This window comes from Aquarana catesbeiana, linkage group LG08 (assembly GCF_042186555.1).
Source record: "Aquarana catesbeiana isolate 2022-GZ linkage group LG08, ASM4218655v1, whole genome shotgun sequence".
Classification (NCBI taxonomy): domain Eukaryota; kingdom Metazoa; phylum Chordata; class Amphibia; order Anura; family Ranidae; genus Aquarana; species Aquarana catesbeiana.
The window spans coordinates 13,365,728-13,387,032 of NC_133331.1; the positions used below are offsets into that span (position 1 = coordinate 13,365,728).

General features: G+C 42.8%; 1 protein-coding gene across 2 annotated transcripts in view; it reads left to right on the forward strand.

The window, feature by feature from the left end:
• Positions 1-3,017: 3,017 nt before the first annotated feature.
• The window catches only part of GOLGA7B (golgin A7 family member B), a 64,193-nt gene continuing 45,905 nt past the window's right edge, over positions 3,018-21,305 (forward strand). The window contains exons 1-2 of one of the 2 annotated variants that reach the window (XM_073595538.1): positions 3,018-3,283; positions 16,685-16,721. In XM_073595538.1, the coding sequence (XP_073451639.1) occupies positions 16,713-16,721 (9 nt within the window). In that variant the 5' untranslated portion in view covers positions 3,018-3,283; positions 16,685-16,712. The remainder of the gene's footprint in view (positions 3,284-16,684; positions 16,722-21,305) is intronic. The other variant, XM_073595537.1, reaches the window with a different exon arrangement.

Here is a 21,305-nt window from a genome sequence, read left to right on the forward strand (position 1 = left end):
AAAATTTTTTTGTAAAGAGAAAGTGCAAAAAAAATTTAAATAAATAAAAGTAAAATAAAGAATGAAAAAAATAAATAAAACAATTTAAAGCGCCCCTGTCCCCGCGTGCTCGCGCACAGAAGCGAACGCATACATAAGTCGCGCCCACATATGTAAACGGAATTCAAATCACACATGTGAGGTATCGCCGCGTGCGTTAGAGCGAGAGTAACAATTCTAGCCCTCCTCTAACTTTAAACATGTAACCTGTAAAGAAAAATTAAAATGTCGCCTATGGAGATTTTTAAGTACCGAAGTTTGGCGCCATTCCATGAGTGTGCGCAATTTTAAAGCGTGGCATGTTAGGTATCTACTCGGCATAAGATCATCTTTTATATTATGCAAAAAAATTGGGCTAACTTTATTATTTTTTTTAATTCACGCAAAGAAGACAAAAACTAGGGCATACGCATAGAAGACAAAAACAGAGAACATCCCATAACTCAACTTACCGACCAGTTTACTGACCAACCGAATTAACCTGTCCAACAGTCTACGTTACAAACAGGGGTTTAGTTAGCACGCATTGGACGGCAAGCATACACAGGGTGCCGTGAAGAGGCCTTGCAGCTTACACATGCTTTGCAAATGCATGCTAACTAAACCCCTGTTTGTAACGTAGACTGTTGGACGGGTTAATTCGGTTGGTCAGTAAACTGGTCGGTAAGTTGAGTTATGGGATGTCCTCTGTTTTTGTCTTCTATGCGTATGCCCTTCCATGTGCTCCTTGCTGTGAAGGCCAGTTATAGGTGGGGACAGGGGCCGTTTGTTTGTTGCTGATATATTGGCCCCGCCCTCTTATCCATCCAACAGGGAGCAGGGGTTGGTGGGGTGATAGGCGGGGGGAGCAGTTTCCCATTTTCCAGTGCCCTGGGCACGGGATGACCTTGTCCTGACACTGGGTGTAGCCACGTGTTAACACTAGAAATTCTGGATAACCCTCTGCACACTGCTATACACCCTTTCTAGAAAACTGCAGTAAAAAATAAAGATATTTAGGGGTTTATAGGTGAGCGGTGGATGGTGGGGTTCATTGATGAGCTGTAACTGAGCCATTGGCCAAAGGTGTGAAAATTTCGGGGGCCACACCCGCAAAAAATGGGCCAAATTTATTTTTGGGGTTCATAGGTAAGCTGTGGATGATGGGGGTCACAGGTGAACAGTGGATGATGGGTTTCATTGGTGAGCAGTGGAAAGTGGGAGAAGAGGTGAGCTGTGGCTGGTGGGGTTCATAGGGTTCATAGGTAATCTATGGGTGGTGGGGTTCATAGGTAATCTATGGGTGGTGGGGTTCACAGGCAAGCTGCGGGCAGTGGTAGAAGAGGTGAGCTATGGATGATGGGGTTCGTAGGTGAGCTGTAGATGATGGGGTTCATTTGGTGAGTTGTAGATGATGGGGTTCATAGGCAAGCTGTGGATGATGGGGTTCATAGGTGAGCTGTGGATGATGGGGTTCATAGGTGAGCTGTGGATGATGGGGCTCATAGGTGAGCTGTGGAAAGTGGGAGAAGAGGTGAGCTGTGGCTGGTGGGGTTCATAGGTTATCTATGGGTGATGGGGTTCATAGGTGAGCTGTAGATGATGGGGTATATAGGTGAGCTGTAGATGATGGGGTTCATTTGGTGAGCTGTAGATGATGGGGTATATAGGTGAGCTGTAGATGATGGGGTTCATTTGGTGAGCTGTAGATGATGGGGTTCATAGGCAAGCTATGGATGATGGGTTTCATAGGTGAGCTGTGGATGATGGGTCTCATAGGTGAGCAGTGATTGATGGGGTTCATAGGTGAGTGGTGGATGATGGGGTTCATACGCAAGCTGTGGATGATGGGGTTCATAGGTGAGCTGTGGATGATGGGGCTCATAGGTGAGCAGTGGATGATGGGGTTCATAGGTGAGCTGTGGAAAGTGGGAGAAGAGGTGATCTATGGGTGGTGGGGTTCATAGGTGATCTATGGGTGTTGGGGTTCATAGGTGGTCTATGGGTGGTGGGGTTCATAGGTGGTCTATGGGTGGTGGAGTGATATATGTGTATATATATATATATATATATATATATATATATATATGCGGTAGGGGTGATGTATGGTTTATATATATACGGTAGGGGTGATGTATGGTTTATATATATACGGTAGGGGTGATGTATGGTGTGTATATATATATATATATATACGGTAGGGGTGATGTATGGTGTATATATATATATATATATATACGGTAGGGGTGATGTATGGTGTATATATGTATATATATATATATATATATATATACAGTAGGGGTGATGTATGGTGTATATATATATATATATATATATATATATATATATATATATACAGTAGGGGTGATGTATGGTGTATATATATATATATATATACAGTAGGGGTGATGTATGGTGTATATATATATATATATATACAGTAGGGGTGATGTATGGTGTATATATATATATATATATATATATATATATATATATATATATATATACACAGTAGGGGTGATGTATGGTGTATATATATATATATATGGTAGGGGTGATGTATGGTGTATATATATATATATATATATATACAGTAGGGGTGATGTATGGTGTATATATATATATATATATATATATATATATATATATATATATATATATATATACAGTAGGGGTGATGTATGGTGTATATATATATATATATATATATATATATATACAGTAGGGGTGATGTATGGTGTATATATATATATATATATATATATATATATATACAGTAGGGGTGATGTATGGTGTATATATATATATATATATATATATATATATATATATATATATATATATATATATATATATATATATATATATATATATATATATATATATATATATATACAGTAGGGGTGGTGTATGGTGTGTATATATATATATATATATACGGTAGGGGTGATGTGAATGTATGATGCGGAGATGTGTGGGTAGCCGTAGTGGGCGGAGCCTGTCTCTCGGTCTCGCCCTCCAGGCCCCTCCCACACACACTCTCCGGTCTCGGTGTACACGGAGCGGATCTCTCCGGTGTGGTGGATCAGGACTCCGGACAGCGGCTGTTCAGCACCCCGGACAGGGACGGATCGGAGGTCACATGGGCGGCCGGCTGTGAGGGGGCGGAGCTCCGGGCAGACTATCATCATCTGATACAAAGTATCCTCACCGGGAACACCGCATCCGGTCCACCGATACCCACCTCCTACAGGACATGGCCGAGGTGAGACCTACCGACACCCGCCCATCACTGTCTGTATGAGGAGATGAATGGTCGGGGGTCCTCCATCCACACAATGACTCTCTATACAGACAATCATCCCCTATACACACCCCATGCAGACAATCATCCCCTATACACACCCCATGCAGACAATCATCCCCTATACAGACATTGTCTACATATGGGATCGCTGTTGGTATAGGGGATGCATGTCTGCATGGAGGATTACTGTCTGCATGGGGGATGTATAGGGGTTAAATGTCTGCATGGAGGGTTACTGTGTACATGAGGATCATTTATATAGGGGGTCACTGTCTGCATGGGGGATGAATGGTCAGTGGTCCTCCATGTACACATACACCCCGCATGCAGACAATGCTCCCCCATGTACACAGTGACCCCCCATGCAGACATTCATCCCCTAAACAGACATTGTGTACAAAGGGGGGTCACTGTCTGTTTAGGAGATGGGTGTCTGCATGGGGGGTCACTGGATACATGGGGGATAAAAGTCTACTTGGGGGATCACTATCTGCACAGAGGATTGCTATCCACATTGGACATTGCTATCTATATGGGGTATTGCTGTCTATGTGGAGTATCAGTGTCAGCATGGAGTATGTGAGGTTTGGTGGTGGTACATACTGTAGACATATCAGGTATCTGTAGGATGAGGATCTCAGTGATGTGACTAATAGTGGGAGATCCCGGCACTCCATGGAATCTTCTCATTCAGTTGGGGACGTGTTGTGTACTTTATGTCTTCATTCAGTTTCAGGCTCCATTCAGTCAGAGATGATCGTCCCTAGCCATTCTCCGGTCATTCTATGGTTGTTCCTCCGTCATTCTCCAGTCGTTGTCCGGTCGTTCTAGGTCATTCTCTGGTTGTTGTCCAGTCATTCTCCAGTCATTGTCCGGTAGTTCTAGGTCGGTCTCTGGTCATTCTCTGGTTGTTGTCCAGTCATTCTCCGGTCGTTCCTTGGCCAGTCTCTACTCGTTGTCTGGCCGCTCTCCGGTTGTTGTCTGGTCATTCTCTGGTTGTTCCTCTGTTATTCCTCGATTGTTGTCCGGTCATTCTACAGTCGTTCCTCTGTTACTCCTCGATTGTTGTCTGGTCATTCTACGGTTGTTTTCTGGTCATTCTATGGTCATTCCTCGGTCATTCCTCGGTTATTTCTTGGTTGTTGTCCAGTCATTCCTTTGTCATTCCTCGGTTGTTTTTTGGTCATTCTACGGTCATTCCTCGGTTATTTCTCGGCTGTTGTCCAGTCATTCCTTTGTCATTCCTCGGCTGTTATCAGGTCATTCTACAGTCGTTCCTCTGTCATTCCTCAGTTGTTGCCCGGTCATTGTCCAGTCGTTCCTCAATCGTTCCTTGTTAACTCTCTATGCATTCTCCGTTTGTATTCCCATCATACCCCGGTTGCTCCTTGGTTGTTGTCCGGTCATTCTACGGTCATTCCTCTGTCATTCCTCGGTTGTTGTCCGGTCATTCTACGGTCGTTCCTCTGTCATTCCTCGGTTGTTGTCCGGTCATTCTATGGTCGTTCCTCTGTCATTCCTCAGCTGTTGTCCGGTCATTCTACGGTCGTTCCTCTGTCATTCCTCGGTTGTTGTCCGGTCATTCTACGGTCGTTCCTCTGTCATTCCTCGGTTGTTGTCTGGTCATTCTACGGTCGTTCCTCTGTCATTCCTCGGTTGTTGTCTGGTCATTCTACGGTCGTTCCCCTGTCATTCCTCGGTTGTTGTCCGGTCATTCTACGGTTGTTCCTCTGTCATTCCTCGGTTGTTGTCCGGTCATTCTACGGTCGTTCCTCTGTCATTCCTCGGTTGTTGTCTGGTCATTCTACGGTCATTCCCCGATGGTTCCTTGGTTGTTCTCCAGTCGTTCTCCGTTCGTATTCCCATCGTTCCCTGGATGTTCCTCGGTCGCTCTCTGCTTGTTCTTCAGGAAGTTTTGTGCACATTTCAGGTTAAGCAATTTTTAAAAATGTGTTGTTATCCAATGAGAAGCTTGTTACTAGGCAGAAAAAGAAGTGAAAAAAAAAAAAAAGATCTGCAGATTTTTCCAGTGCACCCATTGATTACTGGAAACACACAGCTGGGCCCCAGGAGATGCTCCGGGACTTTTTTTTTGGGCGACACGCTTCAGATGTGTAAAATACACCCTTTGCAGAGATAACGCATGTAACGCATGCATGACCACAACACGCTGCGCTGTGGGCTCTTATACTTGCCTGTCTGGCAGAGAATGGGTAAGGCTGACGTTCCTCTGAAAAGCAATTTATAAGATCGCTTTTCAGGGGTGATGGATAGGTGGTGAAGGGGTGATGTGACTCCTCCTCGCTGCCTGTTTTAACCCAATTTTTGGCAAACAAACGCACTGCAGCGACATGAATTGCATGCATTTGTGGGACGTTTGCAGAAGTTCTCCATCAGCTGGAATGGGTCATGTTAAGTGGGCTTGCTGCCTGCTGATCACAATACGGTGGATGGTTTCTGCTGCAGGTGCAAGAGACGGAGGCACGGGGACACCCCTGCGCTGACGTCACAGCTTGGGGGGTGGGGGTCGGGGCACTAAAAAATGTGGCTCAACTGCTAGTCTGAACGAGGTCTAAATCCTTCACTTGCAGAGCTGGAAGTCCTTCTATATGGTACTTCTGTGTTTATCACAAAGAACGACCCCCCCCCCCCCCTCCGCCGCGCCTCCTGTGGTGGGAGGAACCACAATGAGCGGCGGGGGGTGCCCAGAAATGTTGGGTGGCAGCAGTGCCCAGAGGGGCTAACAATTCACATGTGGCCCCCGAAATGTAATCTGTATATCACCCTATAATGTTACAGGGACAGAATCCTTCAGTAGTTGTTGTTTTCCAGTTTAGTGCTCAGTATTTATTTTGTAAACAGTAAAATATTTGGTTTATTATTATTATTATTATTATTATAATCATGTTTGGGAAACAGTAAAATATTTTATTATTGTTTATAAGCGGTAAAATATTTGGATTATTATTATTATTATTATTATTATATTAATCTTTGGGAAACAGTAAAATATTTTGTTGTTTATTATTATATTCATCGTGTTTGGGAAACAGTAAAATATTTTATTATTGTTTGTAAGCAGTAAAATATTTTTGGATTGTTATTTTAATATTGTTTAGGAAACCGTAAAATATTTTGTTATTGTTTGTAAACAGTAAAATAGTATGATGATAATACAATCATTTCTTATTATTTGGAAAATATACAATGTTTTGTTATTATTTGGAAACAGTAAAAAAAAAAAAAAATTTATTCCCCACCGGCCAACCACAATGTACCGTGGATGGGCGGCCTGTGCATACAAAGCAATGTACTCCTACGTTGCTGCCTGCTTCCGGGTTTAGAGCCACCGACACCCGCTGCGATTCTACACCAAGTCCTGACCAACGATTCATGGACGGGACCTGCTGATTGGCTGTGTCCAATCAATTCAGGGCTCTGTACAGACTGAGCCATCTTAATGCATGGGCATCCCCGGGCACTGCCCAGGGGCCCCCAGGTGCATGGGGGGCCCCAATGATAATCTTGCATAACAACATGCTTGCCAACCGTCCTGGATTTTCCGGGACAGTCATGCTTTTTGCTAAGCTGTCCCGGGATGGGGCGTGTCCAGGTCAGCGTCCCGGAACCTGTACTGTGCCCTCCTGATCCCCGTATTGTGCCCTCCTGATTCCCTCCCTGTACTGTCCTTCTGCTACCCCCCCTAAACCCCCCCGTACTGTGCCCTGTGTGTTGATTAGTCTTTGAATTATGGAATGTTTTCTTATTGTTTAAAATCTATTTTATTGAAAGTACTAAATAATATGTTTATTTATATCAGCTATTTATACTTTAATTCTTGAAAGTAGGTGCGTAAATTGGGGCAGGCTGGTAGGGACCCCAGAGTATTCGTTTGGCCTGGGGCCAATGATGCTATGAAGACGGCCCTATGCACAGAGGGCATTATTTCCCTGTTTCTTATCCCTGTCAAACAGGGATAAGAAACAAAGAGAATAAAGTCATAGTAAAGCCTTGTGTTATGTTTGTTATTTAAAGACAAAAAAGAAAAAAAAAATTATACTTACCTACTTTGTATAATGGTTTTGCACAGAGCAGCCCCGATCCTCCTTTTTTCGGGTCCCTCACCGACACTCCTGGCTCCTCCCTCCTCCCTCCCGCTGGGTACCTTCCTAGTAAGCAGCTTGCTCTGGGAAGCGCCCAAGTCGGCTCACTCCCAAGCCGCTGCTCTGTTTGTCCATTCAGACACGGACCAGCGGCTGGGCCCCACCCCCTTCATCCTCTGATTGGCTCACTGGCTGTGATTGACAGCCAATGGCTCCCGCTGCTGCCAAAAACCAATCAGGAGTGTGAGTCCCAGGAGAGGCAAGGCTCTCGTGGATATCACTGGATCGAGGGGGGGGGGGCTGGGGGAGCTGCTGCATGAGGGTAAAAAAAAACTTTAATAGTAAACAACAGCACCAATATATACACACAAACACTGGCTAGGCACACATTTAACCCCTTGATTGCCCCTAGATGTTAACCCCTTCCCAGCCAGTGTCCTTAGTACAGTGACAGTGTTTTTTTTTTTTTCCACTGATCACTGTATTGGTGTCAATGGAGATGTTAGTGGCAGTTAGTCAGTCCCCCCCAGTGGAAGTTGGCGTCAGATTGTCCACCGCACTAGATCAAGGCAATGATCACCACCATTACTAGTTTAAAATAAATCAATAAAAATCCCAGTATATATCCCGTAGTTTGTAGACACTATAACTTTTACACAAACCAATCAATATACACTTCTCTGGATTTTTTTTTTTTACCAAAGATATGTAGCAGAATACATATAGACCTAAATTTATGAAAAAAAAATGTATTGCATATCCTTTATAGCAGAAAGTAAAAAATATATTGTTTTTTTTTTTTCAAAATTTTTTTTAATTTCTATTGCAAAAAATAAAAAACCGAAGAGGTGATAAAATACCCCCAAAAGAAAGCTCTATTTGTATGAAAAAAATGAGACAAATTGTTGCATGATTGAGTAATTGTCAGAGTAGCGCAGTGCTGAATAGCAAAAAAATGGCCTGGTCATGAAGGGGGTAAAACCTTCCGGAGCTGAAGCAGTTTATTATTATTTGGAAACAGTAAAATATATAATTATTATTTGGAAATACCAAAATGTTTTGATATTAATATCATTTGGAAACATTAAAACTGTTTTCAGCATCGAACAAAAAAAAAAAAATGCAGATAATGGAGCGCTGAAAAAGCCCAGGTGCCGCCCATTGCGGGGGTGTCATCCTGACGCGCACCAGGCCTCCTACTCTCCTCACGCAGAGCGGCGATCTCCATGTGTCACGGAGCTGAATTGTCCGGGCGGCTGCAGTAACAATGTCTCACCTCCTGTAATAGACAGCACACCGATCCAATGGTGGGACATTGAATCAGTGTGATGTGATCACAGGAGGCGGGACATTGTTACTGCGGCCGGGAAGTTCGAATCCAGCTCTGTGACACACAGAGATCGCCGCTCTAACCCGGGCACAGGCAGGCTGCATCTGATCGCCTGTATTATGACTGCTAGAGGGGCACTGAATGGAAATTTTTCTAATACTATTAGCAGTGTGTTTAAGTTTTAAGTAAGAGATTACAGACATGATAACAGGAGGTGGTTAGAGACTGAGGACATGATACAAGAGATGGTTAGAGACTGAGGACATGATACAAGAGATGGTTAGAGACTGGGGACATGATACGAGAGATGGTCAGAGACTGCGGACATGTTACAAGAGATGGTTAGAGATTGAGGACATGACACAAGATATGGTTAGAGACTGACGACATGTTACAAGAGATGGTCAGAGACTGAGGACATGATACAAGATATGGTCAGAGACTGAGGACATGATACAAGATATGGTCAGAGACTGAGGACATGATACAAGAGATGGTTAGAGACTGAGGACATGTTACAAGAGATGGTCAGAGACTGAGGACATGATACAAGATATGGTCAGAGACTGAGGACATGATACAAGAGATGGTTAGAGACTGAGGACATGTTACAAGAGATGGTCAGAGACTGACGACATGTTACAAGAGATGGTCAGAGACTGAGGACATGATACAAGATATGGTCAGAGACTGAGGACATGATACAAGAGATGGTTAGAGACTGAGGACATGTTACAAGAGATGGTTAGAGACTGAGGACATGATACAAGAGATGGTCAGCGACTGAGGACATGATACGAGAGATGGTCAGAGACTGAGGATATGATACTAAATATGGTTAGAGATTGAGGACATGATACAAGATATGGTTAGAGACTGAGGACATGTTACAAGAGATGGTCAGAGACTGGGGACATGATACAAGAGATGGTCAGAGACTGAGGACATGATACAAGAGATGGTCAGAGACTGAGGACATGATACAGGAGATGGTCAGAGACTGAGGACATGATACAGGAGATGGTCAGAGACTGAGGACATGATACAGGAGATGGTCAGAGACTGAGGACATGATACAGGAGATGGTCAGAGACTGAGGACATGATACAGGAGATGGTCAGAGACTGAGGACATGATACAGGAGATGGTCAGAGACTGAGAAACAATCATAGAGGCCAAAAGAAGCCAGTATCTATCCTTTCCTGTACAATAGGAAATGATAAAACGGACCATCATAGACGTCCCATATATAAAAGCGCCCAAACTAACATCGGTTAGCACTGTAGGGGGAGGGAAGGGAGAGGGAGGGGGCGGGGCTGTTACACTGCACGACCGTTGACTAGACTGACTGCATGTCACAAAGCCGGGAGATCAGGCGCATGAGGCTGCAGATGGACAGTGACTCGAGTATAAGCCGAGGGGTGCATTTTCAGCACAAAAAAATGCGCTGAAAAACTCGGCTTATACTCGAGTATATACGGTACTTGATATTTATGTTCAACCCCTTGAATTAAAGCTGAAAGTCTGAACTTCAAATTCATTTGGATTGTTTTTCGTTTTAATTTTATTCTGGTGACACACACAGCCAAAAGTATGAAAATTGTGCCTGTGTCCAAATATATATGGACCTAACTGTATATAATGTTTGGGGGTTCTGAGCAATTTTCTAGCAAAAAAAAGGGAGATTTTTACATGTAGGAGTGAAGTTGTCAGAAATGTCCCGGATGGCAAGTGGTTAAAGTGTCGCCTAAGGAGATTTTTAAGTGGCGTAGTTTGTTTGCGATTTCACGAGTGTGCGCAAAGTGTGATGTTCGTTATCTATTTACTCAGTGTATAGCATCATCTTTTATATTTTACCAAACAATTGGGTGTGCAGTTTTTTTTGCATTAAATTCTTAAAAATGTATTTAAAAAAAAAAAAATTGCCCCCCCCCCCCCCCCCCCCCCCAGAAATAAGGGTGATGATGGTTTCTAGTGTTGCTCCCATCCCCCCCATAGTTGTTACTATGCAAACCACCTGTCACCATGTGGTAAGTATAAATTCTGAACTTCAGCCAGTTGTCTTCACAGAGAGGTTCTTCCTTTCCCAGCCCCTCAGGGTTATAGGTCCAGTTTATAGCCGATCCAATTCCAGAGAGGTGGTAGGTCAACTGCCCACCTCATGGAATCTGTCTGAAGCAGAGGCTTCTCCGAGAAGAAGCATCTGAGCAGACAGATGGAGTGAGTTGGGGGGGGTGGAGAGGTAGATGTGGGTGTCGTCTGTGTAGAGATATTGAAAGCCATGGGAGGCAATCAACTGACCCGGGGAGGAGGTGTAGATTGAGAAAAGGAGAGGTCCAAAAACAGAACTTCGGGGAACGACGGAGAAAGGAAGATAAGAGGAAGTAGAGTTGTGACAATGAAGGAGCGGTGGGATAGGTAGGATGAGAACCAGCAAAGAGTACAGTCACAGAGACCAAAGGAGTGGAGTTTTTTTTTGAGGAGGAGGGGGGGGGGGTCCACTGTATCAAAGGCAGCAGAGAGGTCCAGGAGAAGTAGTAGAATAGTGTCTGTTGGTTTTAGCCGTTAGTAGCTCGTTGGTGAGTTTAACCACTTACGGACTGCCCGCCGTCGTTATATGTCGGCTCTTTGAAGTAGAATATCAATGTTATGGCATATCCACTTCTTCAGCGGGCGGTCCGCTTTAGGATAAAAGTGGTCTCAGCTGCAGATTCGCCGCAAGATCACTTTTATCAGTGGCGGGAGAGGGCCCCCCTCCTGATGTCCCCACCATACTCATACCATATCTCATACTCATGTCCCTGCTGATGTCCCCACCATACTCATACCATATCTCATACTCATGTCCCTGCTGATGTCCCCACCATACTCATACCATATGTCATACTCATGTCCCTGCTGATGTCCTCACCATACTCATACCATGTCATACTCATGTCCCTGCTGATGTCCTCACCATACGTGTATCATATGTCATTTTCATGTCTTTGCAGGTGTCCCCACCATACTCATACCATATGTAATGCACATGTCCCTGCTGAGGTACCCACCATACTCATGTCCCCACTCCTGGGTGGGGCCCCCTCCTGATGTCCCCACCATACTCATACCATATGTCATACTCATGTCCCTGCTGATGTCCCCACCATACTCATACCACATGTCATACTCATGTCCCTGCTGATGTCCTCACAATACTTGTATCATATGTCATTTTCATGTCCTTGCAGGTGTCCCCACCATACTCATACCATATGTAATGCACATGTCCCTGCTGAGGTACCCACCATACTCATGTCCCCACTCTTTGGGGGGCCCCCCTCCTGATGTCCCCACCATACTCATACCATATGTCTTACTCATGTCCCTGCTGATGTCCCCACCATTCTCATACCATATGTAATACACATGTCCCTGCTGATGTCCCCACCATACTCATACCATATGTAATACACATGTCCCTGCTGATGTTCCTACCATATGTCAATATGTCATACTAATGTCCTTGCTGATGTCCCCAGCATACTCATACCATATGTCCCTGCTGATGTCACTACCATACTCATACCATACTGTATGTCATACTCCTGTCCCCACCATACTCATGTCCCTGCCGATGTCCCCACCATACTAACACAGACATTCATTGGGGATGATTAACCCATCCATAGTTTTTTTTTTTTTTTACTTTTACAAAAAAATTGCATCAGGTAAAGTTCATTCATGTGAACATGAGGAGGACCAACCAAACCATTCCTGCTCTGTCAGTTACAACCTGAGCAACGCAGTATGAAAGCATGGAGTACATTTTGAAGTGCTCGTCTTGTTTGTCATCTACATGGTGATTATCCATTTCTAAAGCTGCAGCTTATTGTTTCCTGCTGCGTGCTGGATAGAGATGTCGGTAATCCGGTAATAATCTCTATGGTAAGAGAGGTAATTTTGAGTGGTCAAGAGGGGGCGGGGAGATGGGTGGTACCCCACCATAGAACAAGAGCTACTCATCAGCTCTACTTCATGAAGCTGAATGTAGACTGATGTGTAGAACTGATGGAAATATAGAGAGAATGTTGAACCAGTCACAGTAGGTTCCACAATAAAATTCTTTCTGTTGTTCCCAATGGATACATGACCTAAGGCTTGGTACACACCTACAGGTGCCACTGAGCGCGCGTTTCCACACCATATAAGTGCGACTGAGCACGGATGTGTCTATGCACCTTGTGTTGCGTGTAGGGGCAGCCCATTTATTTGGCACATCGTGGCACTGTTGCCCAAAAGAAGCTCCTGCTCCTTTTTGGGTGACAAGCTTTACGCGTTGCAATTTTGCTGCGATTTATCGTGCGACAACTGTGACAGACTCACCCGGGACAGGGGGCTTTTGGAGGGGACTGAATGCTAGCCTTTTGCCTACCGACTATGGGCCCTGACATTTGAGGGAGCTGCAAGCATTTAGGAAGATGTTCTGCTATGTAATGCAAAAGGACATTATTAGAAAGGCCATGGTGGTCTCTGCCAGCTTGGGACTCATAGCTGCGGTTGATGTCATCAGCAAGCCACCTGTCTGGGGCCCCCTGCCATAATGTGTTTATTGTAAGTAGGTCTAGCGTGCTGCCTAAGGGTCTTTCACCCATTGTTTGTGCTAATTAACTCACCTGTTGTCTGAAGGTGTTCTGTGTTTATGCTTATGATAATGTGTATTGTAGTTTGTGAGCTAGGAGACGGCAAGTCTGACCTTGAAGGTATTCTGATCAGAAGTGGGGAATGTCCTTCTCAAGTGTATAAAAGCCTGTATACTTGTTCAAATAAACCGTTCTTATTCTGGTTTACTCCAAAGCTGGTGTTGCCTAGTTCTTGGGGTACTATAGCCAGATTAGCTGGTCTTGAGTTCCAGAGGTTTAGGAAGCAGCTTCTTGGTGGAGATACCCAGTCAGGGGGTCCGGGTTCCATCACAACAACCATGGGAAAAATTGCACCGCAATTGGGGTGCCATTAGAAGTAATGGCATTGCAAACGCGTCCCACAACAATTCTGGAACCTATTGTCTGAAGGTGTTCTGTGTTTATGCTTATGATAATGTGTATTGTAGTTTGTGAGCTAGGAGCTGGCAAGTCTGACCTTGAAGGTATTCTGATCGCGTCTCACAACGATTCTGTAATTGTGGGCAAAATCAACCGCGATTCTGGGACACCCAGGTGTGAAGGGAGCCTAAGTGGTTAATGTTTTTCCACCAACTTTGAGTATATATGTCTAGAGCAGAAAGCCGCTTGGAAAATGAAGGCCTAAATACAAAATAGTAATAATAAATCTACAGACGGGATAGATATAAACGGTATGATATATCCAGATGCGGATAGCGGAAAGGAATCGGTGAAAAGCTTCATGTCAAAGCGTTCTTTCCTCGGTGACGGGTCTCCATTAAGCCCAGTGCATGTTTACAGAGATCCTGAGCATAGAGTAGTGTTCTCATACATGATGGTTAATGTTGAAGCCGTTGCCTTGAGCAGAAGAACAGTAATATCTCTTTCTGTCAGATGTTGTTTATCTACAGGAATCATATTGCATCCATTCCGCGTTCTCGTGCCTCCGGGAATACAAACAGCATGTGCATGGAGGAGATTAGGGAAATCTTACACTCGTTCGGCACAGAGTCTTCCAGGAGGCACCACCACCAACATATTGGTTGCGTCCATTGGCTGTAATGGTCCAATGGATTGGATATCGCTGGTTGAGCAATGGCCACTTCTATGGCATGTCATACAGAGAGGACAGTATTTATTTATTTATTTATTTCTTTATTTATTTATTACAGGTACTTATATAGCTTCTACAGCAAGTCATACAGAGAGGACATTATTTATTACAGGTACTTATATAGTGCCATCTATTTACGCAGCGCGCCTTCTTAACCACTTGCCAACCAGGCTTTTTCTGCTACTTTTTGTTTACAAGTTTTAAATCAATTTTTTATATTATTTTTTGCTAGAAAATTGCTTAGAACCCCCAAACATTATAATTTTTTTTTTTTTGCTAGAAAATTGCTTAGAACCCCCAAACATTATAATTTTAAATTGCTCAGAACCCCCAAACATTATAATTTTTTGTTTGCTAGAAAATTGCTTAGAACCCCCAAACATTATATATATATTTTTTTTTTTTTTTTGCTAGAAAATTGCTTAGAACCCCCAAACATTATATATATATATATATATATATATATTTTTTTTTTGCTAGAAAATTGCTTAGAACCCCCAAACATTATAAATTTTTTTTTTTTGCTAGAAAATTGCTTTAGAACCCCCAAACATTATAATTTTAAATTGCTCAGAACCCCCAAACATTATAATTTTTTGTTTGCTAGAAAATTGCTTAGAACCCCCAAACATTATAATTTTAAATTGCTCAGAACCCCCAAACATTATATATATATATATATATATATATATATATATATATATATATATATATATATATATATATATATATATATATATATATATATATATATATATATATATATATATATGTTTGGGGGTTCTAAGCAATTTTCTAGCAAAAAAAAAAATTGTAATATTTGGGGGTTCTGAGCAATTTTCTAGCAAAAAAAAAAAAAAATATATATATATATATATTATATTATATTTTTGCTAGAAAATTGTTTCGAACCCCCAAACATTATATATATATATATATATATATATATATATATATATATATATATATATATATATATATATATATATATATATATATATATATTTTTTTTTTTTTTGCAGAGACCCAAGGGAATACAATGGCAATTGTTGCAATTTTGTATGTTGCCATGTATTTGGGCAGCAGTTTTTCAAATGCAAATACATTTAATGAATTTAAAAAAAAAACAAAACAATATATACGTTACAAAACAATATATATGTTTTTGCAAAATGCGAAAGATGATGTTACGCTGAGTAAATAGATACCTAACATGTCATGCTTTAAAAATTGCGCCCGCTCGTGGAATGGCAACAAACTACGGTACTTAAGAACATAGGCGACGTTTAAACACCTTTTTACAGGTTACTTGTTTAGAGTTACAGAGGTCTGCTGCTAGAATTATTGCTCTTGCTCTAACGCTCACGGCGATACCTCACAAGTGTGGTGCGATCGCCATTTACATGTGTGTGTGTGCGACTTACGTAGTATGCATTTGCTTAGGCACGCAAGCATGGAGGGATGGGGGCACTTTTTCATTTATTTTTAATTTTTTTTCTAATTTATTTTACTTTTTATCTTTATACTGTGCCTATTTATTTATTTTCTTTTCTTATTTATTTATTTATTTTTAATCACTTTTTCTTCCTATTACAAGAAATGCAAACATCCCTTGTAGTAGAAATAAGGATGGTAGGTCCCCTTTATGGAGAGAGAGATTTGAGGTCAAAAAGACCCCAAATCTCTTCTTTTAAAAGCAAAGGATCGAAAAAAGCAAAGGATCAAAAAAAATAAATTGTATCTCCACTTAAAAAAAATAAATAAATAAATAAAAATAAATGTACTTTTGGCCTGGACCGAAAGTGACAACATGACGTCGCTCCGGTCCTCCAAGGCCATAGCAGATCCTTTTGGATCACCTATGGGAGCAACCAGCCGTAGTGTTGGATCATTTTCTCTCGCAAACCGGTGGGAAACGGTAAGCCCGAGAAACACCGGTGAGCGTTGGAACCGGAACGACTCGGAGCGCTTTCAAGAGAAAGCCGGCTAAAAAAAAGGGAAAAAAAGATACTAGGGTTGTGTCTGATATCTTCAGCCATAATCCTGGTAAACCACTTTCAACCCGCAGAGCATATATACGTATTGCAGTGGGCAAGTGGTTAAGACACAAGATCTGATCTCATTTCCATCTATTGGCATTCATAATGTGAATTTTTTTTTTTTTTTTTTCAGAGCATTTAACAGCAAGTCAGCAATCGCAATGAAGTGGGTGAGTGGAGTGAGAATAGATCTATTTTGGGGAGAGGAGTGGGAGGACACCTTCTAAATGTATCTCAGAATTTTACATTGTGAGCGCAGAGGACCTCGCCTCTCTCCCGTGACTCATGCCCTCGTTCCGAAGCTTGACATGTTAACAGGACCTCATTAGAATTATTAGCGGCTCCTTTAGACTCTCTGAATGGTGTATCCAGCAGCTGAATTACAGGGTTGTCATGTTAGTTGATTGGGGGAAAAATAACTGAATGTATTTATTGTAACTGATCTCTGGATGTACGGGAGGGAAACGTGGAGATATGTGACTCACCGGTTCTTATGGAGATGTCCAAAATAGGTTTCCACTTCCGACACATGGGCATAGAGATAAGAACACTTACCCAAGTAAAAAAAATAAAATAAAATAAAAAATAGTGCCAATATACATCATAAAAATTGCAAATATACACTATATTGTCAAAAGTATTGGGACACCTCCCTTTACACGCACATGAACTTTAATGGCATCCCAGTCTTAGTCCGTAGGGTTCAATATTGAGTTGGCTCCACCCTTTGCAGCTATAACAGCTTCAACTCTTCTGGGAAGGCCGTCCACCAGGTACAGCCTTCCCAGGGTTCCTGGGTGTTCCTGGTTGTCTTTCTCCTGCTCTCATGCCTTCCTTTCAATCTTGCTCTGTCCCCCCTCCTCCTCCCTCTCTTACCCCTCCCACATTTCCGTTCTAGGGTTTAGGAGTGTGTCTATGGGAATGTTTGACCATTCTTCCAGAAGAGTGAGGTCAGCCACTAAAGTTGGACGAGAAGGCCTGGCTCGCAGTCTCCGCTCTTATTCATCACAAAGGTGTTCTATGGGGTTGCTCTGTGCAGGCCAATCAAGTTCCTTCACCCCAAACTCGCTCATCCATGTCTTTATGGACCTTGCTTTGTGCACTGGTCCAAATCATTTGGTGGAGGGGGGATTATGGTGTGGGGGTTGTTTTTCAGGGGTTGGGTTTGGCCCCTTAGTTCCAGTGAAGGGAACTCTTAAGGCGTCAGCATACCAAGACATTTTGGACAATTTCATGTTCCCAACTTTGTGGGAATAGTTTGGGGACGGCCCCTTCCTGTTCCAACATGACTGCGCACCAGTGAACAAAGCAAGGTCCATAAAGACATGGATGAGCGAGTTTGGGGTGGAGGAACTTGACTGGCCTGCAAAGAGTCCTGATCTAAACCTGCTAGAACACTTTTAAGATGAATTAGAGCAGAGACTACAAGTCAAGCCTTTGTCCAACATCAGTGCCTGACCTCACAAATGCTCTTCTGGAAGAATGGTCAAACATTCCCATAGACAAGTAGGAGAAAAAAACGCGCTAAGTCAAATACTAACAAACATTGAAATTCATATTGAGAAAATTTTTTTTTTGATTTTCACAGCAACTGTAAAAAAAATAATAATAAATAAAAAATGTCCAAAAGCAGCAGCTCACAATGTGAAAACACAAATAAAAAGTATAAAAGGTAAAAAAGGCTGTGCTCCAAATGGAAAGTCCATATAGTGGTTCTTAGATGGACGATAATGGTTCAATCAAGTGACAATCACCCAGGTGAATAGGGAAAAACAAACGTGCCACCACCTGAAGAAAAACCTGCTTACCAGCTAGCAGGCAAATCGGGCAATTGGATTAAACCCAGCCAGGGCCTTTTCCTCACAGGGGGGGATCCGTTTGACGGACTGGCGAGCAGGTTAGATGCAGGAAGCTATAGATGCAAAATTCAAACTCTTCCCGGCAGCATAAGACTTTAACTTCTTTCAGTTCGAACGTGCTTTCCCGCCGCCGGACCATTTGCCGCGCTCTCTCTCTCTGGCTTCAAGACGCAGTCTGTCCCACCCAGTCCTTTAAACCGGGATTATTAGTGCTGGAATGCTGCTTGACTGGGTGCGTGCTTTCATTGTGTGCATTGTACACATCCGATAGCAACTCAATGGCATTGCACGTCATCAATCAAAGTGTCCTTTCTTGTAGCCCGCAGCAACCCCAACAAGTCCAGTATGGAAGAATGAAAGAAGTTAAAGTCTTATGCTGCCGGGAGGAGTTTGAATTTTGCATCTATAGCTTCCTGCATCTAACCTGCTCGCCAGTCCGTCAAGCGGATCCCCCCCCTGTGAGGAAAAGGCCCTGGCTGGGTTCAAGCCAATTGCCCGATTTGCCTGCTAGCTGGTAAGCAGGTTTTTCTTCAGGTGGTGGCACGTTTGTTTTTCCCTATTCACCTGGGTGATTGTCACTTGATTGAACCATTATCGTCCATCTAAGAACCACTATATGGACTTTCCATTTGGAGCGCAGCCTTTTTTCCCTTTTATTCCCATAGACACACTCCTAAACCTTGTGGACGGCCTTCCCAGAAGAGGTGAAGCTGTTATAGCTGCAAAGGGCGGAGCCAACTCAATATTGAACCCTACGGACTAAGACTGGGATGCCATTAAAGTTCATGTGCGTGTAAAACTGTTTGACCATTCTTCCAGAAGCGCATTTGTGAGGTCGGACACTGATATTATTATTATTATACAGGATTTATATAGCGCCAACAGTTTACACAGCACTTTACAACATGAGGGCAGACAGTACAGTTACAATACAATTCAGTACAGGAGGGAACAGAGGGCCCTGCTCGATAGAGCTTACAATGTTGGACGAGAAGGCCTGGCACGCAGTCTGCGCGCTAATTCATCCCAAAGGTGTTCTATCGGGTTGAGGTCAGGACTCTGCGCAGGTCAGTCAAGTTCCTCCACCCCAGACTCGCTCATCTATGTCTTTATGGACCTTGCTAAAATTAATCTCTTACATAGCAAACGAAAAACATTGGGGACAACTTGCATACAAACAATAAATCGTTCTTTCTGTCCGATTAGTTGCCTTTATGACTTTAGATGGACATGCTGGTATATCATTAGTAGCTTGAGGGTCAAGCCAGGAGAGCAATGAGGGGCCTCATTTGGTATCAAAGCTGCCAGCTGGGCAAGGTTTTTGTATCTCCATTAGAAATTAGCTCAGTTTTTGGTCTGAACACTGGCTTTTCATACATTTCTCCGAACGTCTATCCTTTAGGGCAGGGATATGCAATGTGGACCTCCAGCTGTTTGCAGAACTACAATTCCCATGAGGCATAGCAAGACTCTGACAGCCACAAGCATGACACCCAGAGGCAGAGGCATGATGAGACTTGTAGTTTTGCAACAGCTGGAGGTCCGCTAATTGCATATCTCTGCAGTTTGGGGCGTTCAGCACAGATGAACATGACAGCTTACGGCTTTCAATGGTTACCAAGGAATCAGCAGCTGCTTGCAGTCATTGCGTCCCTACCAACCACTGACGTCACCCGGCCCATCCGTTTGCATAGCCAGGAATCTCTGGCCACGTAAGCAAATGGGTGAGGAAAGGAGCCTTCCATCAGGTGACCATATTTTGGCAGTGCTGTCAATGGTGGTTAAGGAAGCAGTGGCTACTGGCAGCCGCCACATCCTTATCAACCACCGAAGTCACCCGGCCCATTCATTTACATGAATGGGAATCCCTGGCCACCTAAGCAAATGGCAGAGAAAAGGATCCTAGTCCTTACATCATTGCCTAAATATGGCCATATTTAGGCAATGATATCATCACTATCCCCACCCCTTCCTAACTTCTATATCTGATGACCACTCGGGGAGCTGTCCTTCAGTTAGTGTCACCTTTGGGGATTGGCCGTTTGCTGTGTGTGTTTTTTTTTTTTTGTGAGTCCCCGGCGCGGGATTAAGTGTTGTACGCACAATCGGACTTTCCGACGGAAAATGTTCCATGACAGGCTGTTGGCGGTAAATCCGACCGTGTGAACCCTCCATCGGACAATTGTTGTCGGATTTTCCGCGGACAAATGTTGGATGGCGGGTTTTCAAATTATCCGCAGACAAATGTGCGTTGTCAGATTTTCCGAGCGTGTGTACACAAGTCCGTCTGGACAAAAGTCCAAAGTACAAACACGCATGCCGGGAAGCAAAGGACGAGTCGGAAGCGGTCGGTCTTGTAAACTCGCGTTGGTAATGGAGAATTAACATTCGTGACGCGGCAAATTATGAAATCTGGAAATGCAGCGCACAATTCTCTTCTTCTTTAATGGGATAATAATGAAGCTGCTTTGCTGGTGATACTGATGGAGTTATTGCAAACGAATTTTCAAAGGTTTTTTTTTTTTCTAGTGATATCAAGAATAATATTATTATGTTTTGTTTTTTTTTATTTGGGCAAGTTACCACAACCTCATTATTCCCTAGTTTTTAAGATCAAAGATACAACTATGTTGGTGTCCCTTGTTAATTTTACATTGTATTTTATAAAATGTAACTGCCGACTCCCAAACTGTCATTTGAAGTAAAACACATAGCCAAGTATTATTCTTCACAATTTTTTTATTGTGCATTAAAAAAAAGAAAACAAATAAAATTATACATGCTATCTGCCAATAGAACTTAACCAAAAAGTGCATTCTATGCATCCAAAAATATAGAAAATCTACCAAATCAAATCATTATTATTCAACCAAAAAAATAATGTCAAAGCAATAA